The 24,878-nt window shown below is 42.5% G+C and overlaps 2 protein-coding genes across 4 annotated transcripts; both read right to left on the reverse strand.

The window, feature by feature from the left end:
• Positions 1-597: 597 nt before the first annotated feature.
• On the reverse strand, positions 598-4,563 carry LOC134882712 (N-acetyllactosaminide alpha-1,3-galactosyltransferase-like). 2 transcript variants are annotated; one of them, XM_063910603.1, is made up of 5 exons: positions 4,445-4,563; positions 2,563-2,652; positions 2,365-2,460; positions 2,002-2,139; positions 598-1,736 (listed from the first exon to the last, which is right to left on the reverse strand). In XM_063910603.1, the coding sequence occupies exons 1-5, from the start codon at positions 4,447-4,449 to the stop codon at positions 1,052-1,054; spliced, it is 1,014 nt and encodes a 337-aa protein (XP_063766673.1). In that variant the 5' UTR covers positions 4,450-4,563; the 3' UTR covers positions 598-1,051. The 2 variants fall into 2 exon arrangements, with proteins under 2 accessions (XP_063766673.1, XP_063766674.1); XM_063910604.1 differs by having other exon boundaries at positions 2,365-2,476; positions 4,445-4,536.
• Positions 4,564-6,923: 2,360 nt separating this feature from the next.
• Positions 6,924-22,098, reverse strand: LOC134882713 (N-acetyllactosaminide alpha-1,3-galactosyltransferase-like). Of its 2 annotated transcripts, XM_063910605.1 has the most exons (5): positions 22,015-22,098; positions 19,848-19,937; positions 8,428-8,523; positions 8,065-8,202; positions 6,924-7,798 (listed from the first exon to the last, which is right to left on the reverse strand). In XM_063910605.1, exons 1-5 carry the CDS (start codon positions 22,017-22,019, stop codon positions 7,114-7,116), a joined length of 1,014 nt encoding a protein of 337 aa, XP_063766675.1. In that variant the 5' UTR covers positions 22,020-22,098; the 3' UTR covers positions 6,924-7,113. The 2 variants fall into 2 exon arrangements, with proteins under 2 accessions (XP_063766675.1, XP_063766676.1); XM_063910606.1 differs by lacking the exon at positions 19,848-19,937 and having other exon boundaries at positions 22,015-22,060.
• Between the last annotated feature and the right edge of the window lie 2,780 nt (positions 22,099-24,878).

Consider the following 24,878-nt stretch of genomic DNA (forward strand, 5'->3'; position numbering starts at 1 on the left):
GAGAGGAGAAGGATACTACAACAGCTAAACGAGGAGGAGCACAAAAAGAAAGACAGTAATTTAACAGCTTCTTTGTCCAAATGCAGGTACTGACCTTACACAGTCAACAATCCACACACTCAGTTCATAGGATTACTTTACATTTAGCTAATGAAGACATTTGTTTGTTGATCTAAGGGTGGATGTTTTAGAGATGGAAAACAAGAGACTAGGAAACAAGATACTCCACATGTCCAGTCAGCTAGCTGTCCTGGAACGCAGCCTGCAAAACATGCGGGCGCTCCACTTTGCTGAGGTAACAGGCACTGTTTAGTCCCCTCCTTTTTTACACACAACTGTTTTGTTGTAATTTTGCCATTGTAAGGCTACTTATATCAACATTCTTACTCGGGCCACGCCCGTAAATTTGTAGCTATGCTAATCAGAAGGGCTGTGTATTTGCAGACACAGACACTGAAGTCAGTAGGATTAATTCTCTGGGAACCATGGCTGTCTGTATCAAATATCCATTCAGTACTTTAGTTTATGAGAAATTTCAGTCTGTTCAGACAAAAGGTATAATTAATAAAATGTTAACACAAACATTGTGAAAACAGATGACAAAGAGCAGCCCAGTGCTTTAATGAAAAGGAAAGACTGACACACAAATCACAAATTTACAGGGTAAAAAAGCCATTGAGAATTATTAAAAATGTGACAAAATGTAAGGCTCAATGAGTGTCAGATAAAATTAGGGGGATTTGGGATACAGTGGTATTTGGCAAACTGACATACACATAAATGTAAGCTAGATCAACAAGCTTGAGCAAACATGTAAAAAGTGTACTTATATACATGTATATACAAAGAAATGCAACAACATTTGATAGGTAGGTAGATACTTTATTGATCCCGAGAGAAATTCAAGGTAATATCCTGATTAAAGACAAGTGTGTGTATATATAAGAACTTGTCACTCAAATAAATATGCAAATAAATCCCCTGAGAGAACAAAATGAGCCAGGAAGCACAATAACTTTAGAGATTACATTGGTTATGATTTGTCAAGTTTTTATGGTGTGCGAAGTGTCTCATAATGTTTTGGTGCCCAAAGTAAACGGGTGACTTGTATGTCGCTCCTGTAACCGATGTTGGTATCCCAGCAGTACTCCGGAGAGAGCACCCTGCTGGGTTTGTGGAGCAACATGTACTTGTTCAGATGGCTCTCATCGTGCCACAGAGCCTCCACATTGTTCTGTTTGTCCTCCATGATGCCCTGATAGCAGGCCTCTGTCAACGCTTTCACACTCTTCCACGAGCCTCCGAAGACGGCAGCGTGGTAGTAGAAATCCCCAGTTTCCATGTACGCCTTGGAGTTTGGGTTGCGGTCGTAAGTGTACAAATGCTTTGGAAGGTGGTAGTAGTGGGCGTGGAGCAGAGCCACTGAATCTCCAAGAGCCTCTGATCCAAATCTCCCGGTAAACACCTGATCCACATCAAAGCAGAAGACGTACGTGCAGTGGTGGCGAATATCGCTCTCTATCACATCTGATATGCTTTTCATTCGCGTCATAGAGACGTCCTGCCACCTGGAGTTCTTCTTCACTTTGATAACCTTCAAGCTTCTCAGAGGAGACAACTTGATGTCAGGCAACATCTCCGGCATGTCCGTAAACACGTAGTAGGTCACGGGTAAACCCACCATAAAGTGTTGCTCTGATGAGTTCAGGAATTTGTGAAGGTAAGCATCCAGGTATCTTGTGAGGAAAAGGAAACAAGTCACATTATCATTTTAGACTCTTTTGACTCTATTCCTGAGGAAACTCAGGTCCTTTGATGCGTGCAACAAGATGTCGCAGATCTTCTCCAATCAAACAAGTAAAAAGTAAACATTTTATGCTGCACTGTTTCTAAACCATAGTTAAACATTTAAGCACTAAATTAAGTTGGCAGAACAGGATGTATTCAGGTTTGAGTACAGTTTATCTTTCTAGTTATTACTGTATTCATGTGAAAACTCACCTGCCCACAGCAAAGACAGTTAGAGCCACAGATGAACCTTTTGACTTGTGCATATCGTCGTAAAGGCGGGGGTCAAACATCCCTTCCCAGATGATGGCAGCTTTCCAATATGTACACGTTTGCACGTCAGGTCTGGACCTAAAATATAAAACAAATGGGTGTTTTTTTAGACAGAATTCCCTTTTATAATACTCTTCTTTAACAACCTGAAGCTACTACAGTTAATTGTAAAATGCAGTAATGTGACTTAAACACTTCCTATGCATCTAAACACCTTCTTCTGAGCAATAATATTGGTTTGACTTCTCTTAAGTCTCAGGATTATCTGTTCAGCCAAATTGTAAAAAGGTGTTCTGGTCTTACTGTAAATTGAGGCTGGCGTCCACACTGCTGTCCAGATTCAGCATCTTTGCACTTTCCAAAATGCATTTCTCCATTGGTATGAAGTCCATTACAAGTCTAAAACAAAAACGTTCTGAGTTCTTCATTAAGTAATAATGTTAGCATTCAGGCTTATTACAGTAATTGTGTAATGTCTCCTCAATTTAAACACAGACTTACTTTACAAATGGAGATATTAAGTAGATTACACAGAGTGTGATTGGAACAAAGAACAAACATTTCAAAACTCTCTTCATCCTCTGAAGATTTCTGCAAAAAACGAGCCAAAGATGTCACATTACCCAGATTAAACAGAAAACACTGATTATTAAAATGCAGAACTTTGTGGCACAGTAGCCTAAATCATAAAGTAGTCAGGGTTTAACAGTTCACAAACATTTTGGTTATGTACTTACCTTAGGTTTTAGGTCACTTCAGGTTTTTTATTATTATTAACCGAGAATATTCTCTCAAATAAATACAAAATATAATAAAATAAACATGTAGTTGCAGCATTTCGAAAACGAACTGTACTACTTGAACTGTATACTGTACTCTTCACATAAGCAGCTTGATATTAGGACTTGCCTGTCAGCTAGTACATTCATTGTATTTTCATTGTTTTTTTCAGAAAAATTAAATTGCTTGCAGAAAGAGCAGATGCCAGTTCACCTCCTGAGTTACTGCCGAGGTTCCCTTGAGCAAGCCACCAACCCCGAAACTGCTCGCTGGCGCCGGGTACCTGGCAGACTCCCTGCTCTGCCACCTCTCCTGTGTGGTTGTGTTTGTGCATGTATATGCATATGTATATGTGTATGTTATGACATATTCTATAAAATATGTTATTTGGTTACGCCTCCCTTTGAAGGCAACTGAAGATCTGATTAAATTGACTTGACTAATCTGAAGATCTGAATGGCCTGATTAATCATCTGAAAGTCGGATTAAATCAACAGTGGTTAAGAGACATGGACACAACTATGTGCCACCAATAACAAAGAGAACACTACACACCCAAAGGTAAATACACAGCTATGCGCCACCAACGGATAAGAGAACATTACACCTCCAAGCAGGAGAGTAGAAAAAGTGTTTGAAAACAGAGAACGAGAATTCTTTCTATGAACTGTAGACAGATAGCCACTCGAAAGTGGACTGTGGACCAGTGAGTTGGAGAAGACCTCGGCTGAGTATCTTTTGTGGGCCTATCACATCATTTTATTAATAAACGCTGTTAAACTTGACGAGAAGCTCCTAGGATTCTTTTTCTCACCTCCTTCTTCAAGATTTAGAACCTTACGGTATTTCAGGTTTTGCTACTTTGTACTTCTACTCCACTATAATTCAAAAGGTGTACTTTCACTACCCGGGGGCTGCAGAATGTCTGTGAGCCAGCAGCCCCGCCCCTAGCACACACACGAGAGAGAGGTCTCTCTTGTGAAGAGAGCGGAAATAATGTTATTCCAAGTTAGAAACGTCCACCTGTCTTTGTCCGTCATCCTTGTATGTAATCGCGAAACCAAAATGTACCCAAACCGGAGACTTAAATGATGCTGGAGGATTTTCAATCTCAACTTGAACTGCGGTATACCATATCGACTGTTCCGCAAACAACTGACCAAATATATATGTATGTATATATATATATGACTCATATATATGAGAGCTGGTCAGGGATACCTTCAGGGGTGCGTCCAATGAAATGACTTGGTTGCTTTATGACGTTGAACCCAATGTGAGCAAATTATACTGAACGCAGCAAAGGAACGCAGCACCTGGTATTCATTCCAAAAATGTTTCACATGGTCAGTTTTTTGACGTTAAACGTTATATTCGTTTGGAACCGAAGGGCACATACCGAATATTTTCGGTAGGAATACGTAAGCCGTTTCTCCCCTATAAAGTAGTATTATTTGATCCCTAACCCCCATTCCCCCTTTCTCTTCCCTATTTGTAAAGCGACCTTGGGTACCATGAAAGGCGCTATATAAGTTTAAGTTTATTATTATTATTATAATTATTATTAATTTAGTTTGTTTTTTATATTAAAAATATCACATACCCCATTGTTGAAAAACACCGTGGTCAAAGCTCAGTAGACGGTGAACTCCTGTGAAAAAAGGTGGCAGCAGCTGATGGTTCATGAATGAAACAGCAACTGAGAAAGAAGCGGAAGTGTTTTAATAATGTAGGAGCCTAAATGCAGTTTGTTGATGTTTTGACTTCAATAATTCAGTTCATATTCAAAATGACAGCAATGAATAAATGTGTCATTGAGTTAGAAAGAATAAGAAGGAATATTTACAATATTTTCAGGTTTAAGTTGTTACAGTTCATATTTACAGTAATGTGTTAAGTTAATTACTTATTCATGTTACAAAGGTGTGTGAATAATTTACATGCATAATGTCTCATTTATATTACTTCTGTAATATTTGGAAATGGGTACTTTGATTGTAGCATCTTGGTAACTGTGTGCCTTTTAATTTAATACACTCATGGGAGGAGTTTTCGGGGTTAATCTGGGGTCAGTCAGGAAATGCAGTGCAGAGTGGTGCCACACAGTTTTTTGACCTCTCTCACTCTCTCTCGATCTTTGGAATAACTTTATAACTTTGTAAAAAGACATTATTTTCTGTGCTTATTTTATTCTTAAAGTAAACGGTTGAATTTACCGAGTTGTCCTGTGGATTTTTTGATGTGGATTACGACGAGGGAAATTGTTACGAGCGTCAAGCTAAGGCTTCATTCATTGGAAAGCTACAAATAATACAAACAATTGACCTAAATCCCACTGGTTCAAATACACCCCTCTAGGTATGGCAGTGCTATACTTTGAACTTTTGAGATAGTGGAGGTAAGGAAGGTTACATTTTGGTGTATTTGACAATATAAGATCTCAAAGTCAAAGCTATAACCAGCCATTCAATAAGTTAGCAAAAATAAAATACACTCGCAACTTTGGTAACATTTTGATATTATAAATACTATATATACTGCAAAGATATTGAGGTGTATGAACTCTGGGGAAAGCAAATGTGTGTGATTTGGATTTTTTTATGTTAATAATTAAGCACGTTATTTGTACAGTCTAAAGTTTCAATTCATAGAGGATATCAGCTATCTTAGAACCCTAAGGCTGAGTACTTCTTTTAAAAACAAACCTTGTCTTTTGCAGCAATATCAACACATTTCAATGAATCAATGTAAATCATTTCACTATTCTCAGGAGCCGTTTAGTTACTGAAGACACAATATATATTGCGTTTTTCCGGGAAGTTTGTAGATGCCAGACTAAATAAAAACGTGTAGCATCCAACAATTGGACAAAAACCCTCATAAATGATTCTCAGTGCTCGAAGATATAACTCTTAGTATGGAAACATCTTCAAACTCAATTTAGACAATATTTGAAAAGAACACTGAAGTCAGTAGGATTAATTCTCTGGGAACCATGGCTGTCTGTACCAAATATCCATTCAGTACTTTAGTTTATGAGATATTTCAGTCTGTTCCGACCAACCATGTCCTCAGATTATTAGGCTCAGCTGCCCTTTGTCTGCCTCAGGTGTATACATTCATGTTCAGAAAGGTAGCATAACATGTTAAATTACCAATAGCCTTATATGAAATCTTAATTCAAAGTTATGTTGTCCCTAACTGTGGTTTTGAACAAAGCTCTGGGACTGGTACTTGGTTTATCCATTAAATGACTGTTAAGATTTTGAACTAAAACTATTAAACCCATACTTTTTGTTTTGTTTTATTAGGAACTTAAAAAAACATCTAATCTCAGGCAGGTTTTAAAATCCATCCCTTTGCAAGCTTCAAGGTGAGTCTGATTCAGAATCTAAGCGCAACCCGTTGGCTATTTGGACAATACTCAGAACAAGCAGAGAGGCGTGACTACCCCCCCTCTTGGTATTTTGTCTGGTGGGACTGTGTCTCGATCAGCAGAGATGGGCTACATGAATCTGACCTCCCTTCAGAGACACTCGGACCCCACGACTCCCATAGTCGCCTTCAGCAACTCAAACAATATGAGTTCTTGAGATTTCATGTTTATGTGCAACATGGATACACTGTACAGAATTGTATTTATTTGTGAGTTTTCATTTATGTCTACAACCCCCATTTAAATACTTTGTCAGATCATCAAAATTGGACGCCTTGAAGTCAACATACTAATGACTCACTTACATTCTGGATGTTTTGTGTATCTTAAATTAGCAAAGATATAATTAATAAAATGTTAACACAAACATTGTGAAAACAGATGACGAAGAGCAGCCCAGTGCTTTAATGAAAAGGAAAGACTGACACACAAATCACAAATTTACAGGGTAAAAAAGCCATTGAGAATTATTAAAAATGTGACAAAATGTAAGGCTCAATGAGTGTCAGATAAAATTAGGGGGATTTGGGATACAGTGGTATTTGGCAAACTGACATACACATAAATGTAAGCTAGATCAACAAGCTTGAGCAAACATGTAAAAAGTGTACTTATATACATGTATATACAAAGAAATGCAACAACATTTGATAGGTAGGTAGATACTTTATTGATCCCGAGAGAAATTCAAGGTAATATCCTGATTAAAGACAAGTGTGTGTATATATAAGAACTTGTCACTCAAATAAATATGCAAATAAATCCCCTGAGAGAACAAAATGAGCCAGGAAGCACAATAACTTTAGAGATTACATTGGTTATGATTTGTCAAGTTTTTATGGAGAGCGAAGTGTGTCATAATGTTTTGGTGCCCAAAGTAAACGGGTGACTTGTATGTCGCTCCTGTAACCGATGTTGGTATCCCAGCAGTACTCCGGAGAGAGCACCCTGCTGGGTTTGTGGAGCAACATGTACTTGTTCAGATGGCTCTCATCGTGCCACAGAGCCTCCACATTGTTCTGTTTGTCCTCCATGATGCCCTGATAGCAGGCCTCTGTCAAGGCTTTCACACTCTTCCACGAGCCTCCGAAGACGGCGGCGTGGTAGTAGAAATCCCCAGTTTCCATGTACGCCTTGGAGTTTGGGTTGCGGTCGTAGGTGTACAAATGCTTTGGAAGGTGGTAGTAGTGGGCGTGGAGCAGAGCCACTGAATCTCCAAGAGCCTCTGATCCAAATCTCCCGGTAAACACCTGATCCACATCAAAGCAGAAGACGTACGTGCAGTGGTGGCGAATATCGCTCTCTATCACATCTGATATGCTTTTCATTCGCATCATAGAGACGTCCTGCCACCTGGAGTTCTTCTTCACTTTGATAAACTTCAAGCTTCTCAGAGGAGACAACTTGATGTCAGGCAACATCTCCGGCATGTCCGTAAACACGTAGTAGGTCACGGGTAAACCCACCATAAAGTGTTGCTCTGATGAGTTCAGGAATTTGTGAAGGTAAGCATCCAGGTATCTTGTGAGGAAAAGGAAACAAGTCACATTATCATTTTAGACTCTTTTGACTCTACTTCCTGAGGAAACTCAGGTCCTTTGATGCGTGCAACAAGATGTCGCAGATCTTCTCCAATCAAACAAGTTAAAAGTAAACATTTTATGCTGCATTGTTTCTAAACCATAGTTAAACACTTAAGCACTAAATTAAGTTGGCAGAACAGGATGTATTCAGGTTTGAGTACAGTTTATCTTTCTAGTTATTACTGTATTCATGTGAAAACTCACCTGCCCACAGCAAAGACAGTTAGAGCCACAGATGAACCTTTTGACTTGTGCATATCGTCGTAAAGGCGGGGGTCAAACATCCCTTCCCAGATGATGGCAGCTTTCCAATATGTACACGTTTGCACGTCAGGTCTGGACCTAAAATATAAAACAAATGGGTGTTTTTTTAGACTGAATTCCCTTTTATAATACTCTTCTTTAACAACCTGAAGCTACTACAGTTAATTGTAAAATGCAGTAATGTGACTTAAACACTTCCTATGCATCTAAACACCTTCTTCTGAGCAATAATATTGGTTTGACTTCTCTTAAGTCTCAGGATTATCTGTTCAGCCAAATTGTAAAAAGGTGTTCTGGTCTTACTGTAAATTGAGGCTGGCGTCCACACTGCTGTCCAGATTCAGCATCTTTGCACTTTCCAAAATGCATTTCTCCATTGGTATGAAGTCCATTACAAGTCTAAAACAAAAACGTTCTGAGTTCTTCATTAAGTAATAATGTTAGTGTCACGGTGAACGCCCCTTTTTCGTCGTCGGCAGTCAAGCGGAACTAATTATCACTCGCATGTGAACACTCGAGCAGGAAAAGAAGACGCACGCAGTTCCGGCTTAATATCTGTTTAAAAAGACAAACGTCAGTAAAGCACGAGGAGAGTAAGAGGCGGCATTCTCATCGAGCTCTTCCGAAGTTGTGCTGAATCTGGTACCAATTATTCAAAGACTGAACAGACAGCCGGTAAGATCGCTACGTTAAGACTTTGTTGCGAGTGCCACTTGTTGATTGTTTGATGGACGCCGACGACGCATTTGAATGCTGCCGCGGGAAAGTCATTTGTGTTTGTGCACGGTAGTATCTGCTTTTGTGTTGTAAATATTCACGGGTAGTGCAGAATGTATTGTGGAAACGTTGGTTAGTCAGTTTTATTGTAGTTTGCTTAATTCAGTGATTTAGCTCTTTGATATGGAATACTGCTGTGATGGATTGGCATAAAGCCATGGTTTAAAACGTGCATAGTCCTAGATCATATGAAGTTTGTCTAAAATGAATTGCTGAAATTGCACATTGTAACTTGGTGGGAGTGAATATGTATTGTAAATATTTATATGGGAAAAAATGGTGTGCTAAACATGCTGCTAACAATTTAACTGTTTAGTGATCCATGTGGTTGATCAGTCACTCATTGTGGTTCTCGTATTAGAAAATGTAGGCTAATTTAATATCTGTGATGGATTCAAGCTAAAATGATTAACTTAACAAATGTGTTTATTTATATATATGTGGTTATTTATTTATATATATATGTGGTTATTTATACATGTGTGTGTCAGGTCAAACATTTTGATAAATGATCATTGTTGATTCCTGTGCCTATTTTTATAAGAGATGTGCAAATTTGTAAATGGTTGGTGTTCTCTGGTTTTTAAGGTTTTTCACCTGTACTGTCTGGGCTACAAAAGGAATAAATCGGATAAAGATACAAGAAGCCTGGTCATTGAGTGAAACCCAGTTAAAACATTCAGAATTGGTGCCTCCCTATCAAGTGGGGGTTAAGCACAGCCAAAAAAGACGGAACACTTGACAGTGAAAAACCGACTCGAGCTGGTTGAAGAGGCTCCTAGCAAGCCAGGCTACAGCTTCTGCAGTTGGGCACACACGTGCAACTAAGTCAGCGGAGTCTACGCCCACCTGCAACTAAGTCAGCGGAGTCTACGCCCACCTGCAACTGAGTCCACGCCCGCAGCTTTCCAAGTTCGTTTCCAAAGCCCAAAATGGAGTCAAAGTCTCTGCAGCAGTTAAAGAAGGAGAGAACGACTGCCAAACAGCGGTTTTCCCGACTGGCAAACTCACTACTGAAGTCTTGCAAGAAAATGTCGGCGGAAGAACTGGTGGAAGCCTTCAGCAAGGTCGCACTCGAGGCTGACCGGGTGATGGAGGCAAATGAGGAGGTGGAAATTTCCTGGACTGAGGAAGAAGCGCAGGCCAAAGAGGACGTAAGTGCAGACCTTAAGAAGACATCAGATGAATGTGAAGGAAAACTTGAGGAGGTGGAGCAGGCTGTCCAGAGGGTTCTATGGGGAAGTTTTGGCAACCCTGAACTGTCCCTGGCACTGGGGGCAGCTGAAAGGGAGTGTGAGCGGATGCAGAAAAAGGAATCTGGCCTGAAATTGGAGGTATATGAATTGATGCTTAGTAACCTTGAGGGGCTGGTGAGAGCAGGAAAAGAAGCCATCCGCAAATGGACTCGCTGGGTCCCAGATGAAGAGCGGCCTGACTTCCAGCAGCGCATGAGGCGTGTGGAAGGTTGGCTGCTTGACTTGATTTCAGAGAAAGCCACCCTATTACAGGCGAAGCTGGAGAATGATGGGTCCCCAGGAAAAGAGCCACGTCGGACACCTGCTATCAAATTGAAGCCAATAGTGCTCCCGCAGTTTGATGGAAATAAGCGAAACTTCTACCTCTGGAAGAAGGAATGGGAGGCACTCCAAAAGCAAGGGGAACCTACCGGCTCCTGGGAGGTAAGGAAATTCCAGCTGTTGGATAGCCTTGAGGAAAAGGTAGCGAGGGACCTTCGCCTGTCAACATATGGAACGGCGGATGAAATCTTTCGGGTCCTTGAAAACCGGTTTGGAAATAAAACAGCAATTGCCCTGGAAATTGTTGAAGAGTTGCAGGCACTGCCACCGGTGAAAAGCTACCAACCCAGGCAGATCGTGGACTTGATCCAGGTTGTTGGAAAAGCCTTGTATGACCTCAGCGCGTTGGGAAACACGGGCGCCTTGAAAAATCCTCTCGTCACAAAGTCCCTGGAGAGCAAGCTGCCTGAAAGCTTAAAGAAGGAGTGGCTGGTCTATGTATCAAAAGGGAAGGAAGACGTATCACCTGAAGACAGGTTCGACATGCTCCTTGGTTTTCTGAAAAGTCAGGAGAAGATTTATGAGCAATTGGATCAATTAAGGGATGATCCCAGCAAGAGAGAGGCAAGAATCCCACAAAAGCACGCCCGAACAAAGTCCACCAACTCCTCAAGCTCCCAAGCATCTTGTGTTGTCTGTGGAGATAGAGGCCACGGGAGGAAGCTGTATTACTGCAAGAAGTTCAAAGAGCTCAGAGTGGCAGAAAAGAAAGAAGCAGTTAAGGAACTTGGTGCTTGTGGGAGGTGTCTCGAGGTTCACGGCAATGATGCAGAGTGCAAGACCACCTTTTTGTGTAAAAGCGAGGGGTGTAAGGACACTCAAGGCCCACGTCATCACTATTACCTCTGTTCCAAGGCTGGAAGAGAAAGAGATGGGCTGAGGAAGTTGAGGCCGAGCCCTGCAAGAGGCGAATTGAAAAAGTACACAGAGACCCAGGAAGAGTTCCTGACAAGCCTGGCCCCCGACTTGGCTCAGCGGTGTCGAAATGTGTTCTGTAATTCTGTCTCAAAAACATCCAGTTCAGTCATGGCGGAGAATGGTATTGATGAGTCCCCAGTCATAATGATGATCCTCGAAGTCACTGCAAATGCTGGGCAGAAGCTTGGGACCCTGATAGACTTGGCATCCGACACCAATTACATCACTCACGAGGCTGCAGGTGAGCTGAACTTGCGGAGTGAGGATGTCACGCTCATAGTCCATGGAGTTGGCGGGATGCAAGTAACAGTTGAGACCAAGCGGTATCTACTGAAAATCCGGGTCACAACTTCAAAGGGAACTTTGAGATCCCACCAGCTTGTGTGTTATGGGCTGAATAGCATCGCAGAAGTAAATCGGCACGTGCCACCCAAGAGACTGCAAAAAATATTTCCTGACGTTCCCCTCCTTAAACTGGTCCGTCCCACTAAAATCAAGCTCCTCATCAGCCATAAAGAAGGCCAGCTCGTCCCTCAGAAGGTGCGCTCCGTTGGTGACCTTGTCTTGTGGGATGGTCCCCTTGGGACGACAGTGGGTGGTTCTCATCCAGACCTTTTGGAAGATGTTACAATCACGGCCCATGGCTCCAGAACTCATTTTGCACGCTCCATGCGGACAGCAGCTGCAGAGTATAAGGAAATCATCTGTAAAGGCTCACTTGAACAGCCTCCACTCACCCAAGCCACTACGTGTGCGGCCAGCAAAGACTTCCTGGACTGGTGGAGGTGGGACAGCATTGGGGCTGCCTGTGAGCCCAGGTGCGGCGGCTGTAGATGTGGACATTGTCAACCTGGGGGGAAAGAGATGACCATTTCTGAGGAGCGGGAGCTGGAGCAAATAAAGAGTGGGTTGACGTATGTCAGTGATTCTTAAACTAGGGGTCGCGACCCCAAACGGGGTCGGCAAAAACTTCCGTGGGGTCGCAAAATTATTTGTTACTTCAGTCGGAAATTAGCTGTTATAACACCTGGTGAAACAACGAAAAATAAAATGTCAATACAATGAAAATCTGCCTTTTTCTCATTCCTACACGCTGTTAAGAGGGAGAGAGAGAGAGAAAAAAAAAAGTTGCCCAGCTTTAAATGGCGTTTCGAATCGTTTATTGGTCCTATGATAGAAACAATGTAACAATCTGCGCCCACTGTTCAAACTCAATTTCTTCCCGGTTTTTTTACAATACGTCATAGTTAACTCGCCACGTTACTAGCCACGTTTGTGATACTAGCCACTTTTTTAGCCACTAGCCTAGTTATAACTTTCATCAAAAATGGACAGGTGGCTGCTAAAAAACAATGATTTGAGCTCAGAAGTGCCATCTACCTCCAGTTGTGCACCTACTCCTCCGCGATCCTCAGATGGGACAAGTTTGGCCGGTGGTGAGAATAAAAAAGACCCACCAACGAGGCGTCGCCGATACCTGAAAGAATTTCTTAAATATGGATTCACGTGCCAGGTAAAACATGAGCTCGACCACCCACAGTGTGTTATTTGCGGCGATGTTCTGGCACATGAAAGTTTAAAGCCCACAAAAATGAGACGACATCTCGAAAGCCGACATCCAGATGATGCTCAGAAACCCATGACATTTTTTTTACGAAAAGAAGCTGCGCTGCATGGGCAAAAGACCGTTGTGCATAGCCAAGCTACTGTGCCCACCAAAGCCTTGGCAGCGTCATACAAAGTGGCCCACCTTGTAGCCAAAGCACAAAAGCCACACACAATTGCTGAAAGCCTCATCCTTCCTGCAGCAATTGCGATGACCACAGCAATGCATGGTGAAAAGATCGCAAGTGTGCTTAAACAGATTCCCCTCTCCAATGATACCATGTCCAAACGCATTAACGACATCGCTAATGATATGAAATGCCAGCTCATCGAGAGAGTGAAAAACAGCCGGTTTTCTTTGCAGTTAGACGAGTCTACTGACTTGACTAATGTAGCCCATTTAATGGTTTTCATTCGCTACAGTCATGACGGGAAACTGCATGAGGACATGCTGTGCTGCTCTCCGATGGAAGGAAGATGTACTGGTGGAGACATTTTTAACTGTCTTAATGGTTGGATGGAGGAGACAGGCCTGGATTGGGATAAATGCATAAGCATATGCACTGACGGTGCCGGGGCTATGATGGGAAAACACAAAGGGCTGAAAGCCAAGGTCCTTAGCGTTGCACCACATGTCAAGTTCACACACTGCATTATCCATAGGGAGGCCCTGGCATCCAAGACACTTGAACCCGAGCTTAACAATGTTCTTCAAACAGCAATCCAAATAGTGAATTCGATCAAATCGCGCCCTTTAAATTCACGACTCTTCGCCCTTCTCTGCCAGGAAATGGGGTCTGCACATGAATCCCTTCTTTTTCATTCAGAGGTAAGGTGGCTTTCACGGGGCAAAGTTCTTACACGCCTGTTCGAGTTGCGAAGCGAGGTGCGCACCTTCCTCTCAGACGTGCATTCCCCTCTTGCAGACCATCTCACTGACTCGAGATGGTTATCACGTCTTGCATACCTGGCGTGCATATTTGACAAATTAAATAGTCTCAACCTGTCACTACAAGGCCCCAGCACAAACATCCTGACCCTCTCAGACAAAGTGAATGCTTTCACAAAAAAATTGCAGCGTTGGGCAGCCCGTGCAGAGAGTGGGGACTTTGAAATGTTCTCGGAGCTGCACGACTTTTTGGAGAGTGACATGAATGCCAATTCATTGAAAGAGTCAATAACCTGTCATCTTCGTAGTCTCCTCGACAAATTCAATAAGTATTTCCTCACGGAGAATGTAGAGCCTTTTGACTGGGTACGACAACCATTCACCAACTGCTCCTCAAACAACCTGCCATCTGAGCTCGAGGATGCGCTGATTGAGCTGTCCAGCGACCGCACATTGCAGGCGTCGTTTGCCTCAAAAACTCTAGATGAATTCTGGCTGTCAGTTGTGCAGGAATACCCCGGGTTGTCCAAGGCTGCCATGGACATCCTCACGCCGTTTGGATCAACCTATCTGTGCGAAAAGACATTTTCGTCCCTGGCCTACATAAAGAACAAATACAGATGTCGTCTCAACAGCATGGAGGAGAATCTTCGTGTTGCTGTGAGCAGCATCGATCCCCGAATTGACCTGCTATGCTCGCGGAAGCAGGCCCATCCTTCTCATTGACATGGCGTCCGTATAAGAGGAAGTGAGATCGTTCCAATCATACACACTCTCTGTTGACTCTTGACTCCCGTTTGATTTGGACATTTGTTTCATTGCTTTGTTTGTTCCAGTTCTTGTTTGCGTTAATAAATTGTTGCCGCCCAGGCCTTTTCTTACACATTGCCTATTTGTTTTTGCTTGATTGACAGTCGTTACCATGGGTTTGCAATGCATAACGTTGTCCTGGCAACGCGATTTACAGCCCGCCCCCAAACAACCAAACTGCAGATGGCATTGCTGTTTCTTTCAAAATGTATGACTATCACTCAAATCATTGGAGACGCAAACTCGTAAATTAATTCACACAAAATCGTTCCTTTTCCATAAAATAATCGTCATACATTGTTAATTTGTTTGGATTGGAACAAAAAATCGGTTGCTACGGAAACGTGACGTCACACTTACACACTTTTGGGAAAGTGGGGTCACCAAACCTCTCCAGTTTTTTTTGTGGGGTCGTCAGACAAAAAGTTTAAGAACCACTGACGTATGTAACCGGAGATCGTCACAGTGAGAAGCCACATTGGCATGCGAAATATCCCTGGATAGAGGATCCAGTAACATTGCCCAACAATAGGAGGGCTGTCGAAGAAGCATTCATGAGGACTGAAAAGCAGTTGGCAAGAGAGCCGGAGTGGAAGGTAGCTTACAAAACACAAGTCCATGACATGGTTGAGCGGAAAGCTGCTGTCAAGCTGTCAAGAGAAGAGTTGGTGAGCTGGACTGGACCCGTGTGGTACATCAGCCACCTAATTGCGCCTAACCCCCACTCCGTTACCACGCCGGTTCGCCTCGTGTGGAATAGTAGTCAGAAATTCAGGGGCCAAAGCCTGAACGATCTACTTCTCAAGGGTCCAGACGTCCTCAATGACATCCGTGCTGTCCTCATACTGTTCCGGCAAGGTGTTTTCGCTGCCCTGGGGGACATTAAAAAAATGTACAATTCTGTATGGCTTGAGGACCAAGAGGTACATCTTCATCGGTTCTTGTGGAGAGACTCTGAAGATGAGGACGTTCAGGAGTATGCGATTACGAGGGTCAACATCGGAGATAAGCCGGCAGGCTGCATCGCACAAGTCGCCATGCGTGAGACGGCGAATCTGCCAATGTTCAACCACCTTGCAGAAGAGCGCCGTGTGCTGGAACAAGACGCCTATGTCGATGATGTCCTGACTTCGCACAACGACCCGAGTCAGCTCAAGCAAATAACAGCTAATGTCGAAAAGATCCTGGAAGCCGGCGGATTCTACATGAAGCCGTGGGTCTACTCTGGCCAAAGTGGGAGGCCAGGACACAGAGACCTGGAGAGGAAAGAACCCTCAGTGATGGTCCTTCCAAACCAACTCTCCGAAGAGAACAATAAAGCTCTGGGTCTTGGGTATGACCCAGAGAGTGACAAACTTCGCATGATGGTGGCTGTGAACTTCTCTAAAAAGAAAAAGAAAATGAGATTGGGAGAAAACCTGTTGCAAGATGAAGTAAGAGCACGGGTGCCAAATCCACTCACTCGTAGAGAGCTCCTAAGTCAAGTCTCTGGACTGGACGATCCCCTTGGTCTTGTGACGCCTGTCAAGCAGAAGGGAGCCATCTTGGTGAGGAGAGCTTTCCAAGAAGCAAAGGGCAAAGATAGTCCATCAGAAAATACATGGGACGTACCTTTGTCTGAGGGCCTCCGGGAAGATGCCGTCTGCCTCTTTAAGGACTATCCTGAGCTCGGTCGGGTGAGTTTCGTCAGAGCCTTGACACCTCCTGACCCATCCGCTGAGCCCTGCGGTATCACATTCTCCGATGGTAGTGAGCGCTCGTACGGCGCTGTGTTGTACCTGCGGTGGAAATTGCCACAAGACGTGACCATACGGCTAGTTGAATCCAAAGCCAGGCTGACGCCGTTAGACCATAAGGGGGACGCTGTCAAGGCTGAAGTTTGTGGAGCTGTCTACGCTGCCCGTCTGAAGAAGTATTTCCAGAAGCACTGCAGAATTCGTGTGGAGAGGTGGTACCACCTGGTTGATAGCCAGACAGTCCTGGGGGCTATCCAACGCGAAAGCTACGGCTACCAGACGTTCTTCGCAAATAGAATTGGGGAAATTCAAGGCAGCGCGAACGTCCAAGACTGGTGGTGGATTCCTGGCCCACTCAACATAGCGGATATTATTTCCAGAGGGGCAAGCCCCAGAGAGTTGGATGAAGGCACAGAGTGGCAGCTGGGTCCTAAGTTCTTAAGTCTCCCAGAGAGTGAGTGGCCAGTGAAGTCCGCCAAGGATGTTGCTGCCGAAGCGAGAGAGAACCTCACACGCATCCAAAAGAAGGCTTTTGTTGCTGCCCTTACCCGGGCTGGAGCAAAGCAGGAGCCCAAGCAGGAGTCAAGGCAGGAGCCCAAGCAGGATCCAACTTCGACCTCCGCGGATCTGCATAGGCCACCAGCCGAGGTTGCAGCTTCAAGCCTGTTGGATATCAAGCGGTTCAGTAGCCTAACACGACTAATGAAGTCACTAGCGCTGGTCTGGAGGGCGGCAAAGAAGTTTCTTCATTGCAGAGCCAGGGGAAGACCAAAGTGGGAGGCAGTCCCATTGGTTGGCATCATCACTGCGGCCGAGAGGGAGGACTCATTCCGAGATCTGTGTTTAGCAGCACAAGAAGGAGTTACCTTCCCCAGCACCACAACAGACCGGCTGGTTGTGTACAAGGATGGAGCTAGTAGGCTGTTACTGTGTGGAGGCCGAATACAGTATTTTAAAGAAGACTGCTTGGCTGTTCCACTGGTTCCTTTCGACACCTGGCTAGGAACTCTACTGGCACGCCAAAGTCATCAGGAAGGTCATGAAGGGGTTGCCGGGACTCTGTTAAGGATGCGGCAAAAGGCTTGGGTCATCCAAGGTAGAAGGCTGGCCCAGAAAGTTGTCAACCAGTGCATCCACTGCAGGAAGGCAAGAGCTCAAGTATGCCAACAAGTGATGGGTGATCTGCCAGTAGAAAGGTCAAGACCTGCTGCGCCATTCCAGTTTATATCTGTTGACTTGTTTGGACCATACCTGGTGAGAGATGACATCAAAAGAAGAGTATCTATGAAAGTATGGGGGGTCGTCTTTTGCTGCATGGCGAGCCGGGCTCTGCACATAGATCTCGCCAGTAGTCTGTCCACAGAGAGCTTTCTAATGGCCTATCAGAGATTCGCTGCCATCAGGGGCCACCCCCTCAAGGTTTGGTTAGACCCTGGGACCAATTTTGTTGGTGAAAGATCTTTGCTGGAGGACTTGTACACCTTTCTGCAAAGCCAAGACACAGCAAGCCTGGAGGAGTATGCTGTAAAAAATGGGACAAGCTGGACATGGAAAGTGCTCCCCGCTGATTCACCACATCGAAACGGAGCTGCTGAAGCTGCCGTAAGGATTGCCAAATCAAAGTTTGAGCAAGACGGCAAGCCTTACTTTCAATGAGTTCCTGACAGCCCTCCAGTTGGCAGCTAACCTGGCTAATGAGCGGCCCATTGACGCAAGAATCCAGAGTCGAGAGGACCGCATTGAGTATGTAACACCAAACTCGCTTCTCTTAGGACGAGCATCTCCCAGTGGTGACGTGAAGTCCTTCAGCTTTAACAACTATCCCTACAAGCGCCTTCGTGAAATTCAAACCCAGGTGAATGAGTTTTGGAAAGCGTGGAGCCAGCTTGCTGGCCCAAGTCTCTTCATTAGAACCAAATGGCACACCACAGAAAGAAATGTCAGCGTTGGGGATGTTGTGTGGCTTTGCGATCAAAACGCTCTACGGGGTCATTTTAGGCTCGGCAGAGTCGTCACTGTAGCTCCCGACTCAAAGGACATCGTGAGAGATGTTGAGATTCTTGTCACACCAAGCAACTGTGCCTCCGTTCAGCATCAAAGGCCAGCGACCAAGTCCTCAGAGAGGTCAGAGAAGTCAAATGGGGTGGTATTGCGAAGAGATGTCAGACGGCTGGTAGTCCTTCTCCCTGTAGAAGAGCAGAATCCTCACTGTTTAGGTTCACCTTAAAGTTTGCAACCTATCTGTCCAAGTACAAAAAGGTTGAGTGGGAGGTGTCACGGTGAACGCCCCTTTTTCGTCGTCGGCAGTCAAGCGGAACTAATTATCACTCGCATGTGAACACTCGAGCAGGAAAAGAAGACGCACGCAGTTCCGGCTTAATATCTGTTTAAAAAGACAAACGTCAGTAAAGCACGAGGAGAGTAAGAGGCGGCATTCTCATCGAGCTCTTCCGAAGTTGTGCTGAATCTGGTACCAATTATTCAAAGACTGAACAGACAGCCGGTAAGATCGCTACGTTAAGACTTTGTTGCGAGTGCCACTTGTTGATTGTTTGATGGACGCCGACGACGCATTTGAATGCTGCCGCGGGAAAGTCATTTGTGTTTGTGCACGGTAGTATCTGCTTTTGTGTTGTAAATATTCACGGGTAGTGCAGAATGTATTGTGGAAACGTTGGTTAGTCAGTTTTATTGTAGTTTGCTTAATTCAGTGATTTAGCTCTTTGATATGGAATACTGCTGTGATGGATTGGCATAAAGCCATGGTTTAAAACGTGCATAGTCCTAGATCATATGAAGTTTGTCTAAAATGAATTGCTGAAATTGCACATTGTAACTTGGTGGGAGTGAATATGTATTGTAAATATTTATATGGGAAAAAATGGTGTGCTAAACATGCTGCTAACAATTTAACTGTTTAGTGATCCATGTGGTTGATCAGTCACTCATTGTGGTTCTCGTATTAGAAAATGTAGGCTAATTTAATATCTGTGATGGATTCAAGCTAAAATGATTAACTTAACAAATGTGTTTATTTATATATATGTGGTTATTTATTTATATATATATGTGGTTATTTATACATGTGTGTGTCAGGTCAAACATTTTGATAAATGATCATTGTTGATTCCTGTGCCTATTTTTATAAGAGATGTGCAAATTTGTAAATGGTTGGTGTTCTCTGGTTTTTAAGGTTTTTCACCTGTACTGTCTGGGCTACAAAAGGAATAAATCGGATAAAGATACAAGAAGCCTGGTCATTGAGTGAAACCCAGTTAAAACATTCAGAATTGGTGCCTCCCTATCAAGTGGGGGTTAAGCACAGCCAAAAAAGACGGAACACTTGACAGTTAGCATTCAGGCTTATTACAGTAATTGTGAAGTGTCTCCTCAATTTAAACACAGACTTACTTTACAAATGGAGATATTAAGTAGATTACACAGAGTGTGATTGGAACAAAGAACAAACATTTCAAAACTCTCTTCATCCTCTGAAGATTTCTGCAAAAGAACGAGCCAAAGATGTCACATTACCCAGATTAAACAGAAAACACTGATTATTAAAATGCAGAACTTTGTGGCACAGTAGCCTAAATCATAAAGTAGTCAGGGTTTAACAGTTCACAAACATTTTGGTTATGTACTTACCTTAGGTTTTAGGTCACTTCGGTTCTTTAATTATTATTGAACTGTATACTGTACTCTTCACATAAGCAGCTTGATATTAGGACTTGCCTGTCAGCTAGTACATTCATTGTATTTTCATTTTTTACTTTCAGAAAAATGTAATTGCTTGCAGAAAGAGCAGATCTGTAGGCACTAACAGTGGCTTAGACTGTAAGGGCTTGGACTGGGGTCCAAAGGGTTGCCGGTTCACGTCCTGATTGGACCAGAAAAATGGAGTGAACTCGTAGCAGGACAGATGCCAGTTCTCCTCCTGAGCCACTGCCGAGGTTCCCTTGAGCAAGCCACCAACCCTGAAACTGCTCGCTGGTGCTGGGTAGCTGGCAGACTCCCTACTCTGCCACCTCTCCTGTGCGGTTGTGTTTGTGCATGTATATATCATCCTTGCTTGTGCATGTATATCCTCCATTTGTGTAAACACTACTGAGTGGGGAAAGACATTTCCCTGTAAGGGATTAATAAAGAATATCTTCTAATAATGTCTCCTGCTGTGGAGAACACCCTCTCACTAGGGCAGTGGTTCTCAAACTTTTACAGTCAGGCCCCCCTAGGGTAATCTAAATATTTTCAAATCAATATATCAAATGTTACTATGTGTTTAATTGTGTACTGTATTTGCCTAGCCCAAACTATGTTATGAAATATTCTACAAAATATGTTATTTGGTTACGCCTCCCCTAGAGGGCAACTGAAGATCTGATTAAATTGACTTGACTAATCTGAAGATCTGAATGGCCTGATTAATCATCTGAAAATCGGATTAAATCAACAGTGGTGAAGAGACATAGACACAGATGTGCCACCAATAAATAAGAGAACACTACACACCCAAAGGTAAATACACAGCTATGCGCCACCAAGGGATAAGAGAACACTACACCTCCAAGCAGGAGAGTAGAAAAAGTGTTTGAAAACAGAGAACGAGAATTCTTTCTACGAACTGTAGACAGATAGCCACTCGAAAGTGGACTGTGGACCAGTGAGTTGGAGAAGACCTCGGCTGAGTATCTTTTGTGGGCCTATCACATCATTTTATTAATAAACGCTGTTAAACTTGACGAGAAGCTCCTAGGATTCTTTTTCTCAGCCTCCCTCTTCAAGATTTAGAACCTTACGGTATTTCAGGTTTTGCTACTTTGTACTTCTACTCCACTATAATTCAAAAGGTGTACTTTCACTACCCGGGGGCTGCAGAATGTCTGTGAGCCAGCAGCCCCGCCCCTAGCACACACACGAGAGAGAGGTCTCTCTTGTGAAGAGAGCGGAAATAATGTTATTCCAAGTTAGAAACGTCCACCTGTCTTTGTCCGTCATCCTTGTATGTAATCGCGAAACCAAAATGTACCCAAACCGGAGACTTAAATGATGCTGGAGGATTTTCAATCTCATCTTGAACTGCGGTTGCCATATCGACTGTTCCGCAAACAACTGACCAAATTATAACGCACCCCTGAAGGCCCCCTTCAGGGATGCCTTCAGGGATGCCTTCAGGGGTGCGTCCAATGAAATGACTTGGTTGCTCTATGACGTTGAACCCAATGTGAGCAAATTACACTGAACGCAGCAAAGGAACGCAGCACCTGGTATTCATTCCAAAAATGTTTCACATGCTCAATTTTTGAAGTTCAACGTTATATTCGTTTGGAACCGAAGGGCACATACCGAATATTTTCGGTAGGAATACGTAAGTCGTTACTCCCCTATAAAGTAGTATTATTTGATCCCTAACCCCCATTCCCCTTTTCTCCTCCCTATTTGTGAAGCGACCTTGGGTAGCCTACCATGAAAGGTGCTATATAAGTTTAAGTTATTATTATTATTATAATAATAATAATTATTATTATTATTATTATTAATAATTTAGTTTGTTTTTTATATTAAAAATATCACATACCCCATTGCTGAAAAACACCGTGGTCAAAGCTCAGTAGACGGGGAACTCCTGTGAAAAAAGGTGGCAGCAGCTGATGGTTCATGAATGAAACAGCAACTGAGAAAGAAGCGGAAGTGTTTCAATAATACGAACAATTCACCTAGATCCCATTGGTTCAAATACACCAATCTAGGTATGGCAGTGCTATACTTTGAACTTTTGAGATAGTGGAGGTAAGGATGGTTACATTTTGGTGTATTTGACAATATAAGATCTCAAAGTCAAAGATATTGATTGTTAACTTAACCAGCCATTCAATAAGTTAGCAAAAATAAAATACACTCGCAACTTTGGTAACATTTTGATATTATAAATACTATATATACTGCAAAGATATTGAGGTGTATGAACTCTGGGGAAAGCAAATGTGTGTGATTTGGATTTTTTAATGTTAATAATTAAGCACGTTATTTGTACAGTCTAAAGTTTCAATTCATAGAGGATATCAGCTATCTTAGAACCCTAAGGCTGAGTACTTCTTTTAAAAACAAACCTTGTCTTTTGCAGCAATATCAACACATTTCAATGAATCAATGTAAATCATTTCACTATTCTCAGGAGCCGTTTAGTTACTGAAGACACAATATATATTGCGTTTTCCGGGAAGTTTGAAGATGCCAGACTAAATAAAAACGTGTAGCATCCAACAGTTGGACAAAAACCCTCATAAATGATTCTCAGTGCTCGAAGATATAACTCTTAGTATGGAAACATCTTCAAACTCAATTTAGACAATATTTGAAAAGAACACTGAAGTCAGTAGGATTAATTCTCTGGGAACCATGGCTGTCTGTACCAAATATCCATTCAGTACTTTAGTTTATGAGATATTTCAGTCTGTTCCGACCAACCAAGTCCTCAGGTTATTAGGCTCAGCTGCCCTTTGTCTGCCTCAGGTGTATACATTCATGTTCAGAAAGGTAGCATAACATGTTAAATTACCAATAGCCTTATATGAAATCTTAATTCAAAGTTATGTTCTCCCTAACTGTGGTTTTGAACAAAGCTCTGGGACTGGTACTTTGTTTATTCATCCAATGACTGCTAAGATTTTGAATTCTAGACTAAAATGATTTAACTTTGCTAAGGCAAGGCAAGTTTATTTATATAGCACCTTTCAACACAAGGCAATTCAAAGTCCTTTACAAACATGAAACACAGTAAGAGCATTAAAAAATATTAAACACATTATAAAAGGGCATTTAAAAACAGTCATTTAAGAACAAAGATAATGAAATAAACACAACAGGTATAAAACACATGAATAAGAGTTACAGTGCAGAATAAAAGTCACAGTGCAATGTTAGATAAGAACAGCTCAATTAAAAGCAGCGGCAAAAAGAAATGTTTTCAGCCTGGATTTAAAAGTAGTAAGAGTAGCAGCGGCCCTGCAAGGTTCTGGGAGTTTGTTCCAGATATTTGGAGCATAATAACGAAACGCTGCTTCTCCTTGTTTAGTTCTAAGTCTGGGGACAGAAAGTTGACCCGTCCCAGAAGATCTGAGAGTTCTGGATGGTTCATAATGTAGCGGGAGATCACAAATGTGTTTATTAGAAAGTCTTATTAGGAAATACAAACTGTTTTGGAATGGTAAACTCTTAAACCCATACTTTTTGTTTTGTTTTATTAGGAACTTAAAAAAACATCTAATCTCAGGCAGGTTTTAAAATCCATCCCTTTGCAAGCTTCGAGGTGAGTCTGATTCAGAATCTAAGCGCAACCCGTTGGCCTGCTTAATGAAACACCAATAAATGTGTGTGAACTGATTGTATCCCTAGTGTGATGAGGCCTGAGATGTCTGGTATTCAGGGTTATTTGGACAATACTCAGAACAAGCAGAGAGGCGTGACTACCCCCCATCTTGGTATTTTGTCTGGTGGGACTGTGTCTCGATCAGCAGAGATGGGCTACATGAATCTGACCTCCCTTCAGATACACTCGGACCACACGACTCCCATAGCCGCCTTCAGCAACTCAAACATTATGAGTTCATGAGATTTCATGTTTATGTGCAACATGGATACACTGTACAGAATTGTATTTATTTGTGAGTAAATTAATAAACGAAATGGCCGTATTTTTCTCCTTTTTCTTCTCTTACAATTTTAAAGTTTATACTGAACATTAAAACAGTGTTGATCTTCCTGGATCTAAGTTAGAGCTAGTTTTTCATGCAAATTTGGGGGAATATTTCCAATGCAAATAAATCAACACTGTTCTTTCAGTATTCTAAATCCAGTGACCTGACCTGAATTACTGTGGACTCCTCCTTCAGTTGGTGAACACACCAATCTGTTTTGCATGGTACTAAATGTTTTATGCGGTTATGCTCGATGGTGTGAAAAAGTGTGAAACTATTTCTGCCAAAATACAACTTATTCAACTGTAAGCAGTAATTCAGAATTGATTCCTTTTTAGATTTTTATTGAGATGTATCAGTCGTCTATTCATATTGTTTTAAAGAGAACTTCTGGTCAAAAGGACTGATTTTATGTTAAATAACAACATTACAACAGGCAAAAAGCGACTCCAATTAGAACAAAAAAATGAATATATGCTTCAATATATACTGTGGTTTACTATCCCCACTGGTAACAAGGTGCAGTTTAAAGTAAGCTTGTGTCCGTTTGTGTACAGGAAGAGATGAAGACCGTTATGGTAAACATCATGATGAAAGTGACACATAAATGGTCAGGTCACTGGATTTAGAACACTGAAAGAACAGTGTTGATTTATTTGCATTGGAAATATTCCTCCAAATTTGCATGAAAAACTAGCTCTAACTTAGATCCAGGAAGATCAACACTGTTTTAATGTTCAGTATA

Source organism: Eleginops maclovinus, chromosome 20, assembly GCF_036324505.1.
Source record: "Eleginops maclovinus isolate JMC-PN-2008 ecotype Puerto Natales chromosome 20, JC_Emac_rtc_rv5, whole genome shotgun sequence".
NCBI lineage: Eukaryota > Metazoa > Chordata > Actinopteri > Perciformes > Eleginopidae > Eleginops > Eleginops maclovinus.

Coding starts and splice junctions, on each gene's coding strand:
- LOC134882712 (XM_063910603.1), bottom strand. Junction 2,461..2,562: donor TTAATATCTCCATTTGTAAA/GTAAGTCTGTGT, acceptor TTTTTGTTTTAG/ACTTGTAATGGACTTCATAC. Junction 1,737..2,001: donor ACTGTCTTTGCTGTGGGCAG/GTGAGTTTTCAC, acceptor TTTCCTCACAAG/ATACCTGGATGCTTACCTTC.
- LOC134882713 (XM_063910605.1), bottom strand. Junction 8,203..8,427: donor GACGCCAGCCTCAATTTACA/GTAAGACCAGAA, acceptor TTTATATTTTAG/GTCCAGACCTGACGTGCAAA. Junction 7,799..8,064: donor ACTGTCTTTGCTGTGGGCAG/GTGAGTTTTCAC, acceptor TTTCCTCACAAG/ATACCTGGATGCTTACCTTC.